Source organism: Carcharhinus amblyrhynchos, chromosome 11 (assembly GCF_965287045.1).
Source record: "Carcharhinus amblyrhynchos chromosome 11, sCarAmb.v2.hapA, whole genome shotgun sequence".
Taxonomy (NCBI): Eukaryota; Metazoa; Chordata; class Chondrichthyes; order Carcharhiniformes; family Carcharhinidae; genus Carcharhinus; species Carcharhinus amblyrhynchos.
This window is the reverse complement of record NC_137334.1, coordinates 48,897,470-48,918,449: the sequence shown is the minus strand read 5'-3', so window position 1 is coordinate 48,918,449 and position 20,980 is coordinate 48,897,470. Positions and strand designations below refer to the sequence as shown.

General features: G+C 38.8%; 1 protein-coding gene across 5 annotated transcripts in view; it reads left to right on the top strand.

Moving 5' to 3' along the window:
- The window catches only part of tlk1a (tousled-like kinase 1a), a 162,570-nt gene that overhangs the window by 94,243 nt on the left and 47,347 nt on the right, over positions 1–20,980 (top strand). For all 5 annotated transcript variants that reach the window (XM_080199046.1, XM_080199048.1, XM_080199045.1 and 2 more), the window contains 5 exons: positions 2,673–2,783; positions 6,642–6,778; positions 8,114–8,302; positions 10,142–10,208; positions 13,373–13,470. In XM_080199046.1, coding sequence (XP_080055172.1) covers positions 2,673–2,783; positions 6,642–6,778; positions 8,114–8,302; positions 10,142–10,208; positions 13,373–13,470 — 602 coding nt within the window. The remainder of the gene's footprint in view (positions 1–2,672; positions 2,784–6,641; positions 6,779–8,113; positions 8,303–10,141; positions 10,209–13,372; positions 13,471–20,980) is intronic.

Here is a 20,980-nt window from a genome sequence, read left to right as displayed (position 1 = left end):
CCATACCAGGCAACATCCTGGTAAATCTCCTCTGCACCCTTTCCAATGCTTCCACATCTTTCCTATAATGTGGCAACCAGAACTGTATGCAGTACTCCAAATGTGGCCGCATCAGAGTTTTGTACAGTTGCAACATGTCCTCATGGCTCCAAAACTCAATCCTTTCTACTAATAAAAGCTAACACACCGTACGCTGCCTTATCAACGCTATCAACCTGGGTGCCAACTTTCAGGGAGCTATGGACATGAACACTGAGATCTCTTTGCTCATCCACACTGCCAAGTATCTTACCATTAGCCCAGTACACACTATTCCTGTTATTCCTTCCAAAGTGAATCACTTCACGCTTTTCCGCATTAAACTCCATTTGTTACACCTCAGCCAAGATCTGCAGCTTATTTATGTCCCTCTGTAACCTGCAACATCCTTCCGCACTGTCCACAACCAACTTTAGTGTCATCCACAAATTTACTAACCCATCCTTCTACGCCCTCATCTAGATAATTTATAAAAATGACAAACAGCAGTGGCCTCAAAACAGATCCTTGCAGTACACCGCTAGTGACTGAACTCCAGGATGAACATTTCCCATCAACCACCATCCTCTGTCTTCTGATCCAGACCTTTAAATCCCATCCCTCTGTATCTTCTGCAATAGCTTACCATGGGGAACCTTATCAAACACTTTACTGAAATCCATATAGTCTACATCAACTGCTTTACCTATATCCACCTCTTTGGTCACCTTTTCAAAGAACTCAGTAAGGTTTGTGAGGCACGATCTACCCTTCACAAAACTGTGTTGACTATCCCTAATCAAATTATTCCTTTCTAGATGATTATAAATCCTATCTCTCATAATCCTTTCCAAAACTTTGCCCACAACATATAATTACCATGCTTGTCTCTACTCCCCGTCTTGAACAAGGAGACATTTGCTATGCTACTGTCTTCTGGCACTATTCCTGTAGACAATGACAACATAAAGATCAAAGCCAAAGACTCTGCAATCTCCTCCCTAGCCTCTATGAATCCTAGGATAAATCCCATCTGGCCCAGGGGACTTATCTATTTTCATACTTTCGCTAACACCTCCTCCTTTATGAATCTCAATCCTGTCTAGTTTAATAGCCTGTATCTCAGTATTTTCCTTAACAACATTGTCTTTTTCCTGTGTGAATACTGACGGAAAGTATTCAGTTAGCGCCTCTCCTATCTCTTCGGACTCCACGCACAATTTCCCACTAATGTCCTTGACTGGCCCTAATCTTACCCTAGTCATTCTTTTATTCCTGACATACTTATAGGAAAGCTTTAGGATTTTCCTTGATCCTGCCTGCCAAAGGCTTCTCGTGTCCCCTCCTGGCTCTTCTTACCTCTCCCTTTAGGTCCTTCCTGGCTAACTTGTAACTCTCAAGCGCCCTAACTGAGCCTTCACATCTCATCTTGACATGTCTCCTTCTTCCTCTTCACGAGAGATTCAACTTTTTTAGTAAACCGTGGTTCCCTGGCAAACACTAACAGTTTCATCATAATTACTTCTGTAAAACCAGGCCACTATCTTAAAAGTGCAATGTTGCAAGATGTGTTTATTGACCAAAGGAGCAGGAGGGGCCCCAGAGGATATAATTCATGTCCACCATTTCACAAAAACTTAAGATGAGTGGCTACCCTCACAATTTTAAAATCCACTTTTATGTCATGCTCTTGATGTGCACTGATTTGTAATGCAGTATCTTTTTCATGTGGTTATTTATTAAAAGCGAGTTGAGATATACTGCATCATGTGGTTTTTCTTCCTGGAAAACAACACTGGTTTCTGCTACAAATAGCTACAGAGACTTTGCATTTGGTTTGATGTACATACGATTGTACTAGGATAACATAAACAACTGCATCCAACTTGCAACCTGTATGACCTGCATTATTGAGTACCCTCGCTACCAATACTTTTCTCTGCTCCTTTATTTGCATTAGTCCTAAATTAATTAGAACCAAGAATGCATTTGTATTTACAAGTTCAATTATATTTTACGTTAGTCTAGTTCTTTTCTGAATCTCTTGTTTTGGAAAGCAGAATGTGGGCATCAGGGAGATCCATTGCCCAGCATTCTTGTGCCTTTTCTAAAAATGCTCATTTGTTGGCTGTTTGAGATGGTTTGAGTTGTGAAAGCTGCTACATAAATTCAAATCTGTCTTTTTCTAATGAACAATTAGTAACTTTCTCTAGGTTCATGTAATTGGGAAAAGGCAACGTATAGACCCATAACATGCTGCTAATTAAAATACCCTTCAGGGATGATTATATCAAAAACCTGCATGGTACAATGTCATTTTCAATAATCTTTAATGCTATATGAGAACATTATTGAAAAATATGAAATTGGAAATGGATTGCTATGCTGTGTGTGGGAGCAATAAAATACTTTTTTCACACTTGTTGAAAGGATGTAATTGTATTTGTGTTTCAACATTTGGTCAATGCAAAACGTTTTTAAAGTTTAGGATGTTCAGTATTTGCCAATTCCTTGTCTCAAGTTTTCTTGAATTCGGAATCTGCAGTTTGTGTAAATTGCAGGCATGCAAATCTGATCATAAAAATATACACGCCTCAATTATTGTCCTTCCCTTGGTATAATCTTTGTAACAATATTATCTGGCATTTTGACAGGCTAACTGTGATTTAAGGAGGCAAATAGATGAACAACAAAAACTGCTTGAAAAGTACAAAGAACGGTTAAACAAGTGCATGACAATGAGCAAAAAGTTATTAATTGAAAAGGTAAGATGATAAGTAGAACTATAACTTTACACTGTATGTTTCGAGATCATGAGAGCAAGTGGAAGTAATTTTGCTGCTCTAGTTTGTTCTATTAACCAGTTTATGGGATGAGTGTACCAAATTTCTACTATGCTTTGTGAAGAAATGTTTCCTGACATCAGCCTTGACCTGCCTTGTTTGTAATTCAAGGTCATACCCTCTTGCTCTAAATTCTTCCACTAGAAGAAATAGTCTTATCTACTCTATCAAATCCTTTTAATCATCTTAAACATTTCAATGAGATACCCCTTTAATCATCAATGCACTGGGAATACAAGCTTAGTTTATTCAACCTGTCCACATAATCTAACCCTTTCTGCTCCCATATCTACTGAGTCTGAGCTGCACGCCCTTCAAGACAAAAATTTTTCCTGAGAAACCGTGTCCAAAACTGAATGCAGTACTCCTGATGTGGTGTAATCAGACCTTTATACAAATAAAACATAATTTCCATCCTTTGGTTAGAATAAAAGTTAAAATTCTATTGACCATTTTATCATTTTTATTCTTGCCATAGCTTTTAGTGATTTTCACACATAGAATCATAGAATCCCTACAATGCAGAAAGAGGCGATTTGGCCCATAGTTTGCACTGACCACAATCCCACCCAGGCTCTACCCCCTTATCCCTATATAATTTACCCATTAACCCCTCTAACCTATGCATCTCAGGACACTAAGGGGCAATTTTAGCATGGCCAATCAACCTAACCTGCACATCTTTGAAAAATTACATGGGCCCCTAAATTCACTGCTTCTCCACAGTTCTTAGCTTCTCAACATTTACAAATCTGATGATTGACCTCACACTTTCCAGCACTCCAACTAGAAGTTTTTCCAAAGTTGTACAGAACATTATTCAATAAAAAAGCAAAAGTTTTACAGCTGTGAATGATCTTGAACTGCAGTTGTGAAGTACGCTTGTTTTCAATTTTGATTTTTGAATTTTAAATGTGTTGATCTAAACTGTGTAAAATCTCAAACTTTCTTCCCTCCCCCTTCCCAAGTTGTCTTAGTGAAGTAAATTACTCCCACCTCTGTGTACAGTTTCTGTCTGTATGTTTCCGCTCTTGGATAGGAGCGTTTCTGGTGCATCTACCTTTTCCTTTACTAAATTATCAAGATACCTTAATTTACCTGATAGCTAAATAGTGCAAGGTGTAAAATGTTTTTGAAGTAATCCCACAGTGGAGTGCCAGTCTTAACTGCTGTACATCTCCATCTCATTGAGCATCTGTTCTGTTTATAGCAAATGTACACATGTTACTTTGACGCCATAAGATGTAGGAACAGAAATAGACCATTCGGCCTTTCGAGTGTGCTATTCAATGAGACCATGACTGGTCTGATATATTCCTCAATTCCACTTTCCTGTCTTATCCCCATAACACTTGATTTCCTTACTGATTTAAGATCTGTCTATCTCAGCCTTGAACATACTAACCACCCAGCCTCTACAGCCCTCTGCAGTAAAACATTCCACAGAATCACTACCCTCTGAGATAAATTCCTTTTCATTTGTCAACCCTTCACTCTGATCGGACAAGGGGAAACAACCTCTCAGCACCTACCCTATCAAGCCCCCAAAGAATCAATATGCTTCAGAAGGTTGCTTCTTATTTTTCTATGCTCCAGTGAGTACAGGCTGAACCTGTGCTCCATACTTGTGATCTACCTAGTGAATCATCTTTGTATTGCCTCTAATGGCAGTATATCTTTCCTTAGAATTCATTTGTTCACATGGGTGTCCCTGCCTTTTTATATATTTAAAGAAGCTCTTGTCCATTTTTATATTACTTACTACTTTCTTTCTTCTCTCTCTTTTTGGTTATCTTTCTTTGGCTTATAAAACTTTCCCAATCCTTTGGCTTACCACTATCTTTGCCACATTGTATGTATTTTATTTCAGTTTTAATGCCATCCTTAATGTCCTTAGTCAATCATGATTGGTTTAACCTCTTTTTTGAATCATTCTTCCTCACTGTATCTTTGTTGTGAGTCATCAACTATTTTCATAAACATCTGCCATTGCTCATCAATTGTCTTTTCTGCTAAACTCCTTTCCTAGTCTATTCCAGCCAACTTTGCTGTCATTTCTTTGTAAATACGCTTCCTTCGGTTTATCACAGTTGTTTCTGACCCAAGTTTTTCACTGTTAAACTGAATGCTAAATTCTGTCATGTTATGGTCACTGTTTCCTTGGGGGATCTCTTACTCATTGTTTAGTAAGCCTTCCTCATTACACATCATCAGGTCCAAAGTAGTGTATTCTCAGTTGGATCCACAACATATTGTTCTAGGAAACTGTCGCAAATGCATTCAATCAGTTCTTCCTTGTGGCTGCCTCTACCAATTTAGTTTTCCCAATCCACATAAAAAAATTAAAGTCACCCACAATTAATGTACTGTCTTTTTTACATGCCCTCATTATTGCCACATTTATTTTCTGCCCTACAGTATAGCTACTGTTAGGGGGTTTATAGACTGTTCATACCAGTGATTTCTTCCTTTTGTTCTTCCTTACCTCCACCCAAATGGATTCTACACCTTCTGACTGAAGATCATTTTTGATCTTCTATATATTCCATCTTGTACTAACAAACCTATGTCACCAACCTTTCTTCCTGCCTGTCCTTGCGGAAGGTTAAGTACCCTTGAATATCTCCTCCCAGCTTTGACCTTCTTGTAACCACGTCTCTGTATTGGCTATAAGATCATGGTCATTAATCTCAATTTGTGCCATTATTTCACCTATTTTATGCTGATACTACATGCATTTTAGTAACGAGCCATTAAGTTTGTCCTTTTATCATTTATTTCCCCCTTTGATCTTATTTGCTACAGTTTTGTTTTATGTTTGTACATCCTGTTCTTTTCTGTTGCACTCTGGATATCATTACCTATATTGCTGCCCTGCAATGCTGCCATATTCATTTTCTTTAAGTCTATCTATCACCTCTCCAGAAAACACCCACCCCCCCCACCATTAAGTTTAAAATGCTCTTTGCTTCCCTAGATATGCAGTTTGCAAGAACATTGGCCTCAGCACAATTCAGGTGTAGGCACCCTGCTGTCCCCAGTACTGATGGCTGTGCCTCACAAACCAAAATCCACTTCTTCCACTCCAGTCTTTGAGCCACATATTCATCTCTCTAATCTTACATACCCTATGCCAGTTTGCATGTGGCTCAGTAATAATCCAGAGATTATAACGTTGGAAGCTCTGTTAATTCAGTGTCTGCAGATCTTCCTCCTGTACAATGACTCTGAGCCAAAGTCCCTCAAATTGCAAACACTGTAGGTGTGTTTGTCCTGGATCACAATGTTATCTAGGATGTGCTCCCACTGCTGCAGCCTTGACACATCACTTGTCCTGCCATCCTTAACGTGTTTTAAATAATTACCTATTTGAATCATTTGCTTATTTATGGTGCTGTTTATATATTTTATTGAATAACCACCAAGTTGTGCACTGATTTGAACTCTAGGGAAGGAGTAGAATTTATCTACTTATCAGATTCTCACCAAGCAGCTAACTCCTTTTCCTGTGGAGCTTGCACTCTGATCCTTGGGACACTCCTTTTTTGCCCTTGATTGCACTGAAGACTTTGAATTTATAGAGAATTGAACTGGTGCTACAGTAACGAGTTAGCTAATTAACTGTTCAGCTCCCATAGCTGAGAATGAATTTACCCTTTCTAACTGTTAGAAAGAACTTAGCCTGCTTACACAAGCATTTGCAGGAAGCACCAGATGAAAATAAATTACAATTTTCTGAAAATAGAAGGATAAGCTATTAAAACAATTCTTGTGGTTTAGAGTAAGCAAGAGAAGCAGTCTAGCAGAGAGAAGAGCATGCAGGACAGACTACGGCTGGGGCATTTCACTACAGTGCGACATGGTGCTTCGTTCACCGAGCAATGGACTGATGGCTATGCATTTCAGAACCTTGTAAAGTAAGTATCAATGTTTTCTCTCTCTCCCTCTCTCTTTCAAAGAACAAAGAATAAAATCAGCCCGGGAAACAGGCCCTTTGGCCCAACGAGCCCGCGCCGCCATCTCAACACCACCAGTCCCCCTGTCCCCCCACGACCCCTGTCTAATGTTTTATGGCCATCCAGATTGAGGGAAACTGATTTAGGGACAATTTATTCCTGCCAATCAGCCTAACAGCACATCTTTGGGGTGTGGGAGGAAACCGGAGCACCCGGAGAAAACCCACGCAAGCACGGGGAGAATGCGCAAACTCCCACAGACACCGGCCCAAATCCCTGTGTCTGCACAGCAATCAGCAATAGTCACTGAGCTGTCGTCTTGTCCAGTTTAGGCACACACTAACGACATGAAGCACTAGGCCAATCCTGAACAACCAAGAGCAGCCCCAGTATGACCCATCACGTGTATGCCCCTTGTTGGACACGAGGTGGACCGACTTAAAACCTGTGAATGAAAAGAGAAAAACATTATTATCGTACCATACCCATTTACATTACCAGGGACGCCCCAATGCTAATGACCCTTATTTAAAACAATCTCCTATATCCACCCATCTCCAACCCAGTCATGTGCCTGTCTAAGTTACTCTTAAATGACTCTAGCGTGTTTGCCTCCACCACCTTACTTGGCAGAGCGTTCCATACCCCCACTACCCTCTGTGTGAAAAACCTCCCTCTAATATCTGTGTCGTACCTCTCCCCCCTCACCTTAAGTCCATGACCCCTTGTCCTACGTGTCTCTATCATAGGAAATAGCTTACCTCTGTTTACTCTATGTATACCCTTCATAATCTTATATACCTCTATTAGATCCCCCCTCAGTCGGCGTCTTTCAAGGGAAAAGAGCCCCAATTTCTTCAATCTTGCCTCATACCCCAGTCCTTCCATACCAGGCAACATCCTGGTAAACCTCCTCTGCGCTCTCTCCAGAGTCTCCACGTCCTTCCGGTATTAAGGCGACTAGAACTGGACGCCCCCCCCCAGCATCTTTTTTTCTTCCCTGCAGTCTACCTTTTTCCTTGCCTTTTTTCCTACAGTTGACCACCCAGCCATATATATCTCCATCAGCACCCCCAACTAATACTTCCTGTGTAATTTCCCTCTTCCTCATGTCTTTATTCACACCACAACTATTCCCAACTCCATTGAAGATTTCCCACTTCTCCAACTCCTCCAGACAGAGAATCTTTCAAATATTGAACACCCTTTGGCTCAGTGAGTGAGTTGCATTGAGGAGATGCAGTTAATCCTAAAATGTGCTCACATGTAATCTTACTATCTGCTTTTTGAATACAGACAACAGGAATGGATAAATCAACAGAGAGAAGAAATAGAAAGACAAAGGAAGTTGTTAGCAAAGAGAAAACCTCCTCCAACTCAAAGTTTGCAAACCCCAGCAGCAAACTCTGAGCTAAAACAACGCAAAACTAAGGCTGTCAATGGTGCAGAAAATGATCCTTTTGTTAGACCAAACCTTCCACAGTTGTAAGTTTATTTTTAATTTTTTTTTGTGAAATGTCTTATTACGTTATATAGTCTATGCAGTGAGTCCATACCCAACAAAATGTAAATAATACTTATAATTTCATGATGGGGATTTCAGAAATTTTGTGCACAAGCAGTTTTCACTATAAGCATGCATGTGTCAGTCCTACATGTACTAATGCATTTCATGATCTAAATCGATTATTGTCTTTTGAACTCTTAAATATTTGCAACATTAATAAATTACTTTTTAGATTTTCATGTCAATTTAATAAATCTGAAGCTTTTAACAATGCACTGTTATTCACAAGACTTTTCCAAACTGATGGAACTTTCACTGCACATGCTTGGGAAGGTGATGAAACTGGAGCAATCTGGAATGTAGTTTATTTCACCCTGCTGTATATGGACAATACCATTATTCCCGTTTTAAGAATCAAATTCTCTGTTAACAATGTATACCAACAACTGAATATCTATTTCACAGTTAAGTTAAAATTGGCTTGCTACTGTAGGGCCCACAAGTGAAATGTGCATTTACCTGAAAACCCCTTTATTAATTTGAAATGACTGTTTATTTACTGCAGGAAATCCTGGGCTCTGACAATTTGTACGATGAAGTTGTGGGAGGCGGACCGGTGGTGAGGTCACCTACACTTTGCAGATGCGAGTTTCCTGATGGATGAACTCAGAGTCAAAACTTCAGTCTCCACTTGCAATGACTGACTAGAGCAGCTTCTTCTGTTTCAAGTTGAAATGCTGCCACTAGAGCAAAGGCTTGCTCCTATTATGTTACCTAATTTATACCGTTGATTCTGATGTCCTTGCCATCTTAAAACCAATGTCACAGTTTGCCCTAATGCTGATTGTTCTGTTCCTCAGTTGAATTAAAGCTGAATTTGGAAGGATTAGGAAAGCAGCAAGGTTTCCTGTACACTGTCTTATATGCCAGTTGAATAAGAGGTGACCAAAGTAGAAGCAAGTGTTAGAAAGTAAATGTTTCAGGATTGTTGCCTTTCATTTAAAGTGGTTCATTTAATTTGCTGAATAATGTAAGAAAAGGATTTATGTTAAGATACTTTATTCATTTAATTTTGCAAGTTATTTACCAGATACTTGTGGACTTCACTGTGCATTCTTGCCTGTCCTTTGATGTTAAGAGACTGAGGTTAAAGCCTAGGTTAGTACACCTGAAGCAAGCCATGCTCAATATTTTTATATCCTGTGGAAATAATGCATGTAAGCTACCTTTTCCAAAAAGCAACTTGAATGTTGAGGCGCCTCATTTTTGATACTTAAATTTAAGTTTATTTATTAGTGTCACAAGTAGGTTTACATTAACACTGCAATGAAGTTACTTTGAAAATCCCCTAGTCTCCACACTGTGGTGCCTGTTCAGGCATAGGTACTTTGAGGGAGAATTTAGCATGGCCAATACACCTAACCAGCATATCTTTTGGACTGTGAGAGGAAACTCACGCAGACAGTGGGAGCATGTGCAGGCTCCGCACAGACAGTGATCCAAGTCGGAAATCAAACCTATGCCAAGAATTCTTGTGCTAATCAAGTGCTGTATTATCCTACAGAAATAGGACATTAAGTTATTAGGACTTACATAGAAGCATTGTCCTGTAGCTATCAGAAATACAGCATATGCAAAACTAATAATCTTCAACTCTTTTGAGAATTGGCTTAACACAAAAGGTTAGGAGATGTTAGAATCTTGGGTTTACCTGGGTTACTTTGGATGTACGATAAACTTTGAATTTTCTTCCTCAGCAGCAGCTTGTCAATTTTGTAATCTAATGGTAATACTGATTTTTTGATGTTCTTAACCAGGTTGACAATAGCAGAGTACCATGAACAGGAAGAGATCTTCAAACTTAGATTAGGACATCTGAAGAAGGTGTGTTAATTTTGTTAAGTTTTAAGTGGAAGGATTGAAGGGGAGACATCAAAACCATGAGATTCCATGTTTGTGTAGGTATCTTACAAGAGGTTTAATATCCACCCAAAGACTATTAATTTTGTGTGGCCACATCTGAAATAACTGAAGCTGAAGGGAAAGGAGGAAAATGTCTACATTTTAGTGATATTCACCATGTGAAGATGTTCCAAGGAGCTTTACTATTAAGTACTTTGAAATGTAGTTGCTATTTTAATTTAGGGATATGCTGCACAGCTAATTTGTATTTAGCAGAATCCCACAATTAAATAATCTGTTTGCATTATTGGTTGAGGGATAAATATTAGATTTTGTATGTCCAGCTGAGGAGGCAGATGAACATCAGTTCAATGTCTCATCAAAAGACATGATCACTGACAGTGCAAACTCCCTCAGTACTTCCCAGATCTCTGGATTATGGACTTAACTCTCTTGAATGAGACTTGAACTCATAGTCTTCTAACTCGAGAGCAAGTATGCTACCTGCTGAGCCACGGCTGATTTTTCTCACTTGCTAATTGTGTTTTTATCATGAATTACCTAATAGTTGAAAGATAATTCAACATTATGTAAAACAATTGATGCTGAAATATCAATCGTATTTTCCTTTACGATAATTCTCTACAAGAAGACAATATTTTCTTTTAAAAGATTTAACGATGTTACAATTTCGGTAGAGACTGGTTAATGGTTTAAAATATTTTAAATTCCGGGAAGGATCATGCAAGACTTAACGTTTTAAGAGTTTTGCCGTAATAAGCTAAAAGCAATGTTCACTAAACAAGATTCTTATAGATAATTTATACTCTACAGATAGGTTTCCCCATTTACCTTTAAAAATGACTGCCATATGTATCCTTTACACTTACATAGGCACCTCCTCTCCCAGAACCAGTCCAAAGCTATTCTCTGCTCCCAGAGGTCTGGTTCCTTTTTCCTTACCCAGCCAGTTAACACCTAATCTAAGACCTGGCTTTTGCTTTGAGGATTACATGGGAGATTCCTGCTCTCTAACCCAAGCTAGGAGATTCTTCCAGCCTCCTTTAAATTCTCATGAAAAGAATCTTTTTAATCTGATTGCATGCTGCCACAAGGTTTTGCATCGGGAACAATAAGTTTTGCGCATTTAAGGTGCGGGGCCAGCTGCTTTTGTCACCTGCTCTCCCCCCTCAGGTTCTTACGGATTTACTGTTTTGACCTCTAGACCCCAAAATCCATTCTAGCTAGCATATCTGTTTATAAAGCATGATGTTCCTAACACCTGTGACATTTGGAGATTAATCGTTGCCTCACAGCATGGATGCTTGAGCCTTTGTCTATATATAGCGTGTAAATATTTTGCGTTGTCTTCCCCATCATTTTACTATTTAATTATGTTGGGCAGAATGCAAAGCAGATGACTGGTCCCTTTTCATTCCTCCATCTTACCTTAAATTAAAGACTTCAAAAATATCCTCTTCTCTCTCCTACTGATTTTGAAAGACAACTTGGTTCCTCTCAATTATACAAATCTCATAAATTTTTTTGGCAGTATGTTTATTTGATGCTTTCTTTCTGTGGAATTGTTATTTATAATTAGGGCATTCTTAAGATGACCCTATTTGCTGTTTAAGAAAATTAGAAGTTTACAACTTCTGAGTTAAATGTACTTGTAAAAAAAAATTTAATGAACATATTTATGATAATGTTTTCATCTCAACCAAAGGAAATTAGTTCAATTTAGAATTAATTGACTAGAATTATTTTTAAGTTTACATGTTATTAAATTGATAGAGTTGTGGGCCTTTTATAAACATCATATTAGAGAACAGAAATAAGTAATTTAGTCCATTAAATATTTATTATATTTTCTCCACATGAGCTATCTGGTGTAAAACCTAGATTGCAACCTCCCATTCGTTTTTATTTTTATTAAAATGGCTTTTTTTAAAACTATTGCCACATTAATGGATAGTGGCAGTGAAATCATATGATTAAGGATTTCTTAGATATCCCCCCACTCTCTAATTTGTGATTATATTAAATGCCAGGGGGCATATCTTTAAGATAAAGGGCAGGAGGGGATTTGAGGAAAAGCTTTTTCACGCAGAAGATGGTGGGAATCTTGAACTCATTGCCTGAAAGTGAAAGGATGGTAGAAGTAGAGACCTTCATAACATTTAGGATGTACTTAGATGTGCACTTGCAATGCCAAGGTGTAAAAGCTATGGACCAAGTGCTGGAAAATGGGATTAGAATAGTGTGCTGGTTTGTCTTTAACTGATGCAAACATGATTTGCTGACTGGCTTTTTTCTGTGCTGTAGACCTCTATGATTCTGTCCTCATTACTGCCTTCCCAGCCAATAGAAGTCACTTTGTTATTATATACCTTGTATAACATTTTATGAAGACATTTGTTCCATTTTCAAAAAAATCATTCTCCTACAGGACAAAAAGTCTGCGCTTGCTAAGTCTCTCTTGTAACAAATCCCCCACTTTTTAACATATTGTAGTGAGTCTGCACTGCACCATTCCTATTATTTTTATGTCTAAAGCTGTTCACAGCTGCCCAGCTGAAGTATTATACAAGTTGAGCATCATTGCATTGTTATTGCACTCTTTGCTCCTAAATTTAAAACCAAAGATTAGATTTATCTGTTTTCTGATCAAATCAATTTTAATACACTCTTTAAATGACTTGTGTGTCTGTTCCTCTACTCTATTTAAGATATCCTTTTGCTATTTTGACCATCAACATTTATTACCTCACTTTTTTAACTTTTGAACTGTATCTACTAACTAGCTGCCTACTTTTCTAGTCTATATCTTCTGTTAGCTTTTAATAATTTACCATGTCCCTCAATTTCGTATTATAAGGAAATAGTAATATAGTTCCCTTGAGTCTAGATCACCAATGTGTTTATCTATATAAAAGATGATGGGGCCTTGGCTCAGATTGGTACCAGTTGTGCCAACCTTTAGTTCATGATAGCTAATTGTTCTTGAATTTAAATTCTTAACTGTACTTCGTACATTACCTGGATGAATTACGAAATTTACCACTGAAAGAAATCTGATTGTAAGTTTGTGTGGATGACCGAGTAGTTGAACAATGGTCAAATTTATTTCCCTTTTGAATAAACAGGAAGAAGCTGAAATTCAAGCAGAGCTTGAACGCCTGGAGAGAGTCCGAAATCTGCATATACGTGAACTTAAACGAATAAATAATGAAGACAGTTCACAGTAGGTTAATGGATGTTGATTTTTTTTTTGTTTAAAGTGTAATTTTCATAACCTCAATGTTCTAAAGCACTTCAGTCGATGATGTGTTGTAGTAAGATAGGAAAATGTGTACAACGCAGTAAAATAGATGACCAAATATTTAGTGATGTTAATGAATGGATAAAAGTTAGCACTGGAAAATTTCCCAGTTCTTCTTAAAGTAGTACCATAGAATCATAGCTGTCGCCCAAAGGTTGAAGATGTTTGATCTGTGTTTTATCTTTCATTTGAAAGATAGTCCTTCTGACAGTGCAACATTCCCTTGGAAATCAACATAGATTATGTACTCAGGTCATGAAGTAAAACTAGGATATTCTAACAGAGAACCAAGGCTAACATTTAGTTAAGTTGCTTGTATTTCAAAGGAAAATGCTCCTGCTCCCCCTCTCCTGCCCCCTCTTGCTCACTTTCTCCCCCTACTGTCTCTCTTACTCTTCATCTAACCATAAGTGTTTAATCATACTAGCATAAAATAGTCATCATTTTAAGTAGCTTCAAAATGTTTACATTTTAGTAAACTTGGAAAAAGAATTCCTGAAATTCTTCAGTAAATCAATGTCGGTAAAATGAAAACATTTTGGTTGCAGGCCCACTTTCAGACTGGAAGAGAAGCAAACTATTTAATAAACTCAACTGAATGGAATAGCAGGTGTTGAGGGGTGGGTGTTGCAGGTGCAGGGGAAAGAAAGGAGTAAGGTTTTTAAATACTTGAAATGAAAACTGGTGGATGAGTTTCAAGAAAGACGTTAAAGGAAAGAAAGTTCCAACCAAAGAAAACATAGTTGTAACTGCTTTAAATTACAATAATAGAAATGCTAGAAACATCACAGACACAACACGCAAAGGTAGGAAAGACAGGCCAGCACATGTACAAATCCTTCTAGAGTGGTGTTCTGGTTTAAGATCTATATATGCAATATCAGCAGAATGTCTGCCATGAGTTTGGGAGTGAGTATGGTGCTGGAAGAAAAATGTGTTTTTGTAGAGGTTGGAAGATGATCTAATGAAAAATCAGTTTAGTGGGGCAGAAGGTGAGCGCAAAGGGTACCATGTCGTTGTATGAGAACATATGAAAGCAGAGATGGGAAATGAGATAGGTCTCTTGACAGAGTCCAAGTGAAGGATGGCCTCAGCTGTAGAACAAATTACATTTCAAAAGCTGCAATGTGAATACTGAAACTACCAGAGTGCAAACAACAGTATGGGTACATGGAGGCTTTCAAAGCAGCAGTCTGGAAAGATGAGTGATCCTGGTAGTTACAGAAGTGTGCGTTATAAGATGTATGCAGTGTTCGTTGCCAGAAAAAGAGATCAAGAACCCCAGGTGAGGTCGAGATACTCCGCTCAAAGGTGACAGAAAATTGAAAACCCTAAGTAATGAAATTCTGATCCAGTTAGGAGCACTAAACAGCCATAACAGTCACTGGTGTAACAGAGAAAGTCAGGACAGGGATCTTTGTTAGGATGGAACACAGTGCCCCATGTATTTTGCAAAAAGACATGTATATCCACATCCACCCACTTTCATTTAGAGGAGGCAAGTGAGGTTAAGGGAAATTTTTCAGGGTGAGAATAAATTTAGCCAAACTGCATAGGGTGGTGCCAAAGTGGGGCAGGCTGTATGGCTGTTCAAAATAGAAATGATGTTCAGAAACGATGCTAGTAAGAGTTGGAGAATAAGTGACACATCATGTTAAAAGGAAATTGAAATCGCTAAAGTGGTAGAGGGTATCAAAAGAATTATGAATGTTGGTAGGTACTGGAAAGAGAGTGGGTGGGGGGAGGGAGCAAAAGAATAATCCAAAAACATGAACCTCGTGGAACAGAAGCAAGCTGAACCAACAGATTTACTTGTTTATCTTGGACGTTGAGGTTGGGGGAAAGATCTTGTAAATAGTAAAATAAGCAAAATACTGCGAATGCTGGAATCTGAAAGAAGAAGAGGAAGCTGGAAAAACTCAGTAGATATGCCAGCATCTGTCTGGAGAGAAACACAATTGACTTTTAAGTCATAGACCCTTCATTGGAACTGAAAGGAGGAAGAATGGTGGAGCAAAAGAAGCTACAGTCAAAAGTAGCAACTTTAAGAACAAATGGCAGATGGCCAGGTGCAAGACGAAGAGCGAATATTTTGCATTGTGGCAAAACAAGTGTGACATTTTTTAAAAAAACAAAAGCTTAACATGGAGAAGAAAGGTCATTGAGGCAATACATGTATGGAATATTATTTAAAAAAGAGAAAGGTATGTAAATATTAAAGAGAAGAAATAGTAAATATGGTCACCTGGGCAACTGGTTTGTGGGTCATGATCCATGGGAATAAGAAGTACAGATCGTAGTGGATCTCCATCTCGAGAGCAATCCATCATGTGTCAGTGGCACTCACTTGTTGACAAGTTTGATCACTGTTTGGAATTGAGAAAATACAGAGTTATAATTTCAAAAATTCACAGTGAGAAGTTTGAATGAAGGCAAGCGATTAAAAAGAGGGAAAAAGTTGTTGAATTTTACATTCTTCTGATTTTTTATAAACAAATTTCAAGTGTCTATTCACTTCCCTTTTGAAAATTGTTGTGCTATCACCACTGTTTCTGCTTGTGTTTGGACCATTCTGTCAACTCTCTGCATAAAATAAAAGAACTGGATTTTTTGTTGGGCTTCAGGACCCCAATTTCAGGGCCATATGGGAGTCCTAAGCCTGCAGTTGCTGGCAGAGAGAGTAAAGGTGCAGTTTTCATAAGGTAGATTCCAAATATGCCACCTCTGTGCTTGTCCTACATAGGGATGCAGGTGTACAACCGATGCTGCAAGTTCAATCAGAGGGCCAGCAACTCTAGAGTCTCTGCACCCTCATCAGGAGAGGTGCAGGCTTCTGAGGCAGTTTGGAAACCATGAGGGCACTTCATCTTTGAGGCTGTCAGTGCAGAAAAGCTGTGCTAAAGGCTAAAAACCAGTAAGGAGAGTGCGATGGAAGAAAACCTTACTGCAGGCCTATTCTTAGTGAAGGCTGAGCTCCTTCATCCCTGTGGTATCATCTTTGAGACAAGGAGCCCCACCTGATTGCCTGCTGGTCTGCCTCAGAGAGACCACCTGAATTGAGTCAGTGGTGTCACTACACAGAGGGGTGCTGCCACTATGCAGGCGGCACAGTAGCACAGTGGTTAGCATTGCTGCTTCACAGCTCCAGGGACCTGGGTTCGATTCCCGGCTTGGGTCACTGTCTGTGTGGAGTTTTTACATTCCCCTCGTGTCTGTGTGTGTTTCCTCCCACAGTCCAAAGATGTACAGGTTAGACTGATTGGCCATGCTAAAATTGCCCCTTAGTGTCCTGAGATGCGTAGGTTAGAGGGATTAGTGGATAAAATATGTAGGGGTATGGGGGTAGGGCCTGGGTGGGATTGTGGTTGGTGCAGACTTGAGGGGCCAAATGGCCTCTTCTTGTTCTGTAGGGTTTCTAAGATTTCAGTGATCTATGACATACCTGTGCCTGCCTGCTCAGAATAAGGCCTAAAGATGGGCCTTAAATGGATTTCTGTGGAGTGGGCAGCCAGCCTGCTTCCTAGCCACTCCTGGGAAACTTCCCCAAATGCATCAAAGAAGTATGTGTCGTCCCCCCTTCCCTCCCACCACCTCTAACCCAGCCTCCACTGGTCCAGGAAAATCCAGTCCATTTCACAGCAGCAAAATACTGTGGATGTTGGCAATACATGGCGGGTCTAGCAGTATCTGTAAAGAGAGAAATAGTTATCATTTCAGCTTGATGACCTTTGTTCAGAAAGTAGAGATGTAATTGGCTTAAAGCAAATACAGAGGCAGGGAAAAGGGGAGGAAAGGAAGTGCAAGGGAGTGGAAGGCAAGAAGATTAAATGACGCACAATATGATAGTGCAAGACAAAAGGGGTTGATAATGGGTTAAGTAAGGTAACAGAAGATGGGTCAAGCGAAGGTGTAAATGGCAATAGCAGACATGGTATTAATAGCTGTTGTTTGAAAAACAAATCTCCTGTTGGTCATCAGAGGTCACCCCTCATCTAAAATGTTTCATTCTCGACGTGTTGTCTGCATCATCCCTATGGCCTCGACATTTTCTTAAAGCAAACACTCAAGACTAGTCAAAGAGTTATATAGGTTTAAAATTACCTCTTTGTTTTTGTTTGTGTGCCTTTATTTATCCTAAGGTTCTAGAATTATTTTTTCTTCTTTTTATCAATTTGTCTTCTGATCTTTTAAAGATCTGTACGTCTAAGGCCCTGATTTACTCCTAGTTTTATCACCTGGTGTATTTGTTACTAACTTGTTTTTCCTTCCAAAAAGCATTATCTCATTTCTCTGCATAAAATTTGATCTGATATTTATCTATCCAATTTGTTTACTTGACCTTGCCCTTCTGAAATCACTTATTCTCCACTGTTAACTACACTCAGTCTTTACGTTGCCTGCATTTTTTTTTTATACAGCCTGTAGCCAAGTCCATATTAGTTGTAAAGAACAGTGATCCCAAAGTTGAGTTCTGGATTCACTAACTCCCACTAGTGAATTGCTGTTTTTAACCAATTTCTGATCCTTGCTGCTATGTTCCCTTGAGTAATGTAATACTTAAATCAACGAGCCTCTGATGCGATGTGTGTTTTCGAACATCCATATATACGAACGAGATCCTTGGCATTTCCCTTAATGTGCAGCATTGTTTCACAGATTCATTAGACAAGGTTTGCCTTTTATGTGCCTGTGTTGACTGTCTTTAATTGAGCTATGTTGTTCAAGGTGAGCATTACTTTTTTCTACGGGATCAAAAGGGCTAAAGATAGGAGAAGGTATCAGATTCAGGAGATGGACCCCAGCCAAAAAAAACGTGGAAGCAAAGTAACAGAAGATGACCGTAGCATCATGTGGTCATGTAGGCATGAGGCTTATGACCTTTGCTCAGGATACATCATTTAGAATTACAAAAGGTGAAGCTAGAAGGGATTGTAAATAGAACTGAGTTTAAAAAAGAATTTCAAGAAAGCGAGAACCATCAGGAATCAGTAATTAGTTGGCATTGGAGGATTTTTGTCCCTTTGGTTGCTGCCTGATAGGAAGTATTGTGTATAGTCCTGGAATCCACATTATAGGAGAAATGTGATAGCACTGGAAATGGCGCAGAGGAGATTTACCAGGATGTTGCCTGGGCTGGATAGTTTTACATATGAAGAGAGATTGGATAAACTGGGGTTGTTTTCCTGAGCTGAGGACACTGATGAGATGTATAAAATTATGAAGGACATAATTTTAATAAGAGTAGCAAGGAAGAAACATTTCCACCTGGTGGAGGGATCAATGACTAAGGGGCTGAACTCATTGTCAGCAAGGGTGGCGCCTAAGTATTTAGATGTGCACTTACGATGCCAAGGCATTCAAAGCTATGGACCAAGTGCTGGAAAATGGGACTAGAACAGTTAAGTGATTTGTCTTTGACTGGTGCAGGTGTGATGGACCAAAGGACCCTTTCTGTGCTGTACATCTCTATGCCTAGGTTTTGGAAAAGTGACAGATGAGAAAAGGATGATGCAGAACGGCAAACCAGGAGAATGCTAACATTGATTTAGTCAGTCGAAACAAACAAAGAACTTGCGTTTATGTAGCAGCTTTCGCGACTTCACATTTCTGATGCTTTACAGCCAGTGAAGTATTTTGAAGTGCACCTGTGTTATAAGGAAATGCAGCAGCCAGCTTTTTTCCCAAATAAGTTCCAACATTATGCGATAATTTTTTTTAGTGATGTTGGCTGAGGGATAAATATCCACCTCAGGATACTGGAGGGAACTCCCCTCTTCCTCTTGAAATGGTTCCATAGTGGGCAAGCAGACCTTGGTCTAATAATAAGAGGTGAAAATGTCACAAATTGTGCTACAAATGCCAATGGTGCTGAAGAGAAAGGACTAATGTACAATGCAAGGGAAGAGGGAGAGAAGAGACTGCATTCAGTGAAATACTGAAAGGTGAATTAAATACCCAGGCTACATTGGTAATCACAAATGGATCTAAAAGAGGAATAATGAAACATTAGCTGGCATTCACATGAAAGAAGTCGAAGTTGCAGGCAAATGCTGAGGAAAGAGATGCAGTTGTAGAAATTGATTTTGGCAAATAATTATGAATAAAAATGGTAAAGGGCAGCAAAGATGGTGGGTGAACAGAGAGAGAGAAGTGAGACTTTATGCTGGAGAGCAGCAGGACTTTCTGAAGTAACGACACCAAAACTGTACACAGTACTCTGGGTGTGGCCTCACCAGCACCTTATACAGCTGCAACACAACCTCCCTGTTTTTAAACTCCATCCCTTTAGCAATGATGGAAAGTAATCCATTTGCCTTCTTAATTGTCTGCTGCACTTGCAAACCAACTCCTTGTGATTCTTGCACAAGGACACACAGGTCCCTCTGCACAGCAGCATGCAATTAAATAATAGTCCATTTTGCTACTATTCATACCAAAATAGATGATCTTGCATTTACCAATACTGTACTCCATCTGCCAGATTCTTGCCCACTTAAACCATCTATATCCCAATTCTGACTTTGTGTCCTCAGCACACTTTGCTCTGCCACCTGTCTTAGTGTCATCTGCAAATTTTGACACACTATACTTGGTCCCCAACTCCAAATCGTCTATGTAAATTGTAAATAATTGCAGTCCCGATACTGATCCCTGAGGCACACTAGTCACTGATCGTCAACCAGAAAAACACCCATTTAACCCTACTCTTTGCTTTCTGTGAGTTAACTAATCTTCTATCCATGATAGACTCAGTGTACTCACCTGGTATAATCCATCTTTCGGTTTTGCAAATACTATTATTTGATTTTTGCTGTTTGTTATCATTAATTTCCAGGATTCAGTTTGTTCTTAAACCAAGTGTAATTGATTTTTTTTCTTGTTAGACAACATTCTATACTTAAACATCGGTTTGTCACCTCGCAAAATGTGACAATGTTCTACCCAATTTTCAACAAACTGGACAAGACGTACCTTTCTAAACTTTTATCTTAAAAGGCCACTTACAGAAATGTAAAAATATTGCTTTTTTTCCATTGGAATTTGTTATAGTTTTAAAAAATGAAGTGACTGATCTAATATTCTGTACTCCTTTAAATTACTGTATGTAAATTACTATTCAGAACCTCCAAGGCATATCACCAAATTTTCCTTAGTTTTGCAATTAATTTTTCAGTCTGTTCCATATTACTTTTGAAAGATTACTGAAAATTTTCCATGTACGAGTCATTTTTTTAGAGCCTGAACTTGTCACGGAGTTGGAAGTAAAAATGTTTTGCATGTTTTCACTAATTATGATAGCTTGTTTTTTTATTATGGAAATAGTATATGATAGGAATTGGTTTTCTGTGTCAGTTAATGCACCGTAAATGCTAACCAATCCAAATTTAAAAGCACAAAATTGAGTTCTTAGCAGTTAAAACTGAATAAATAA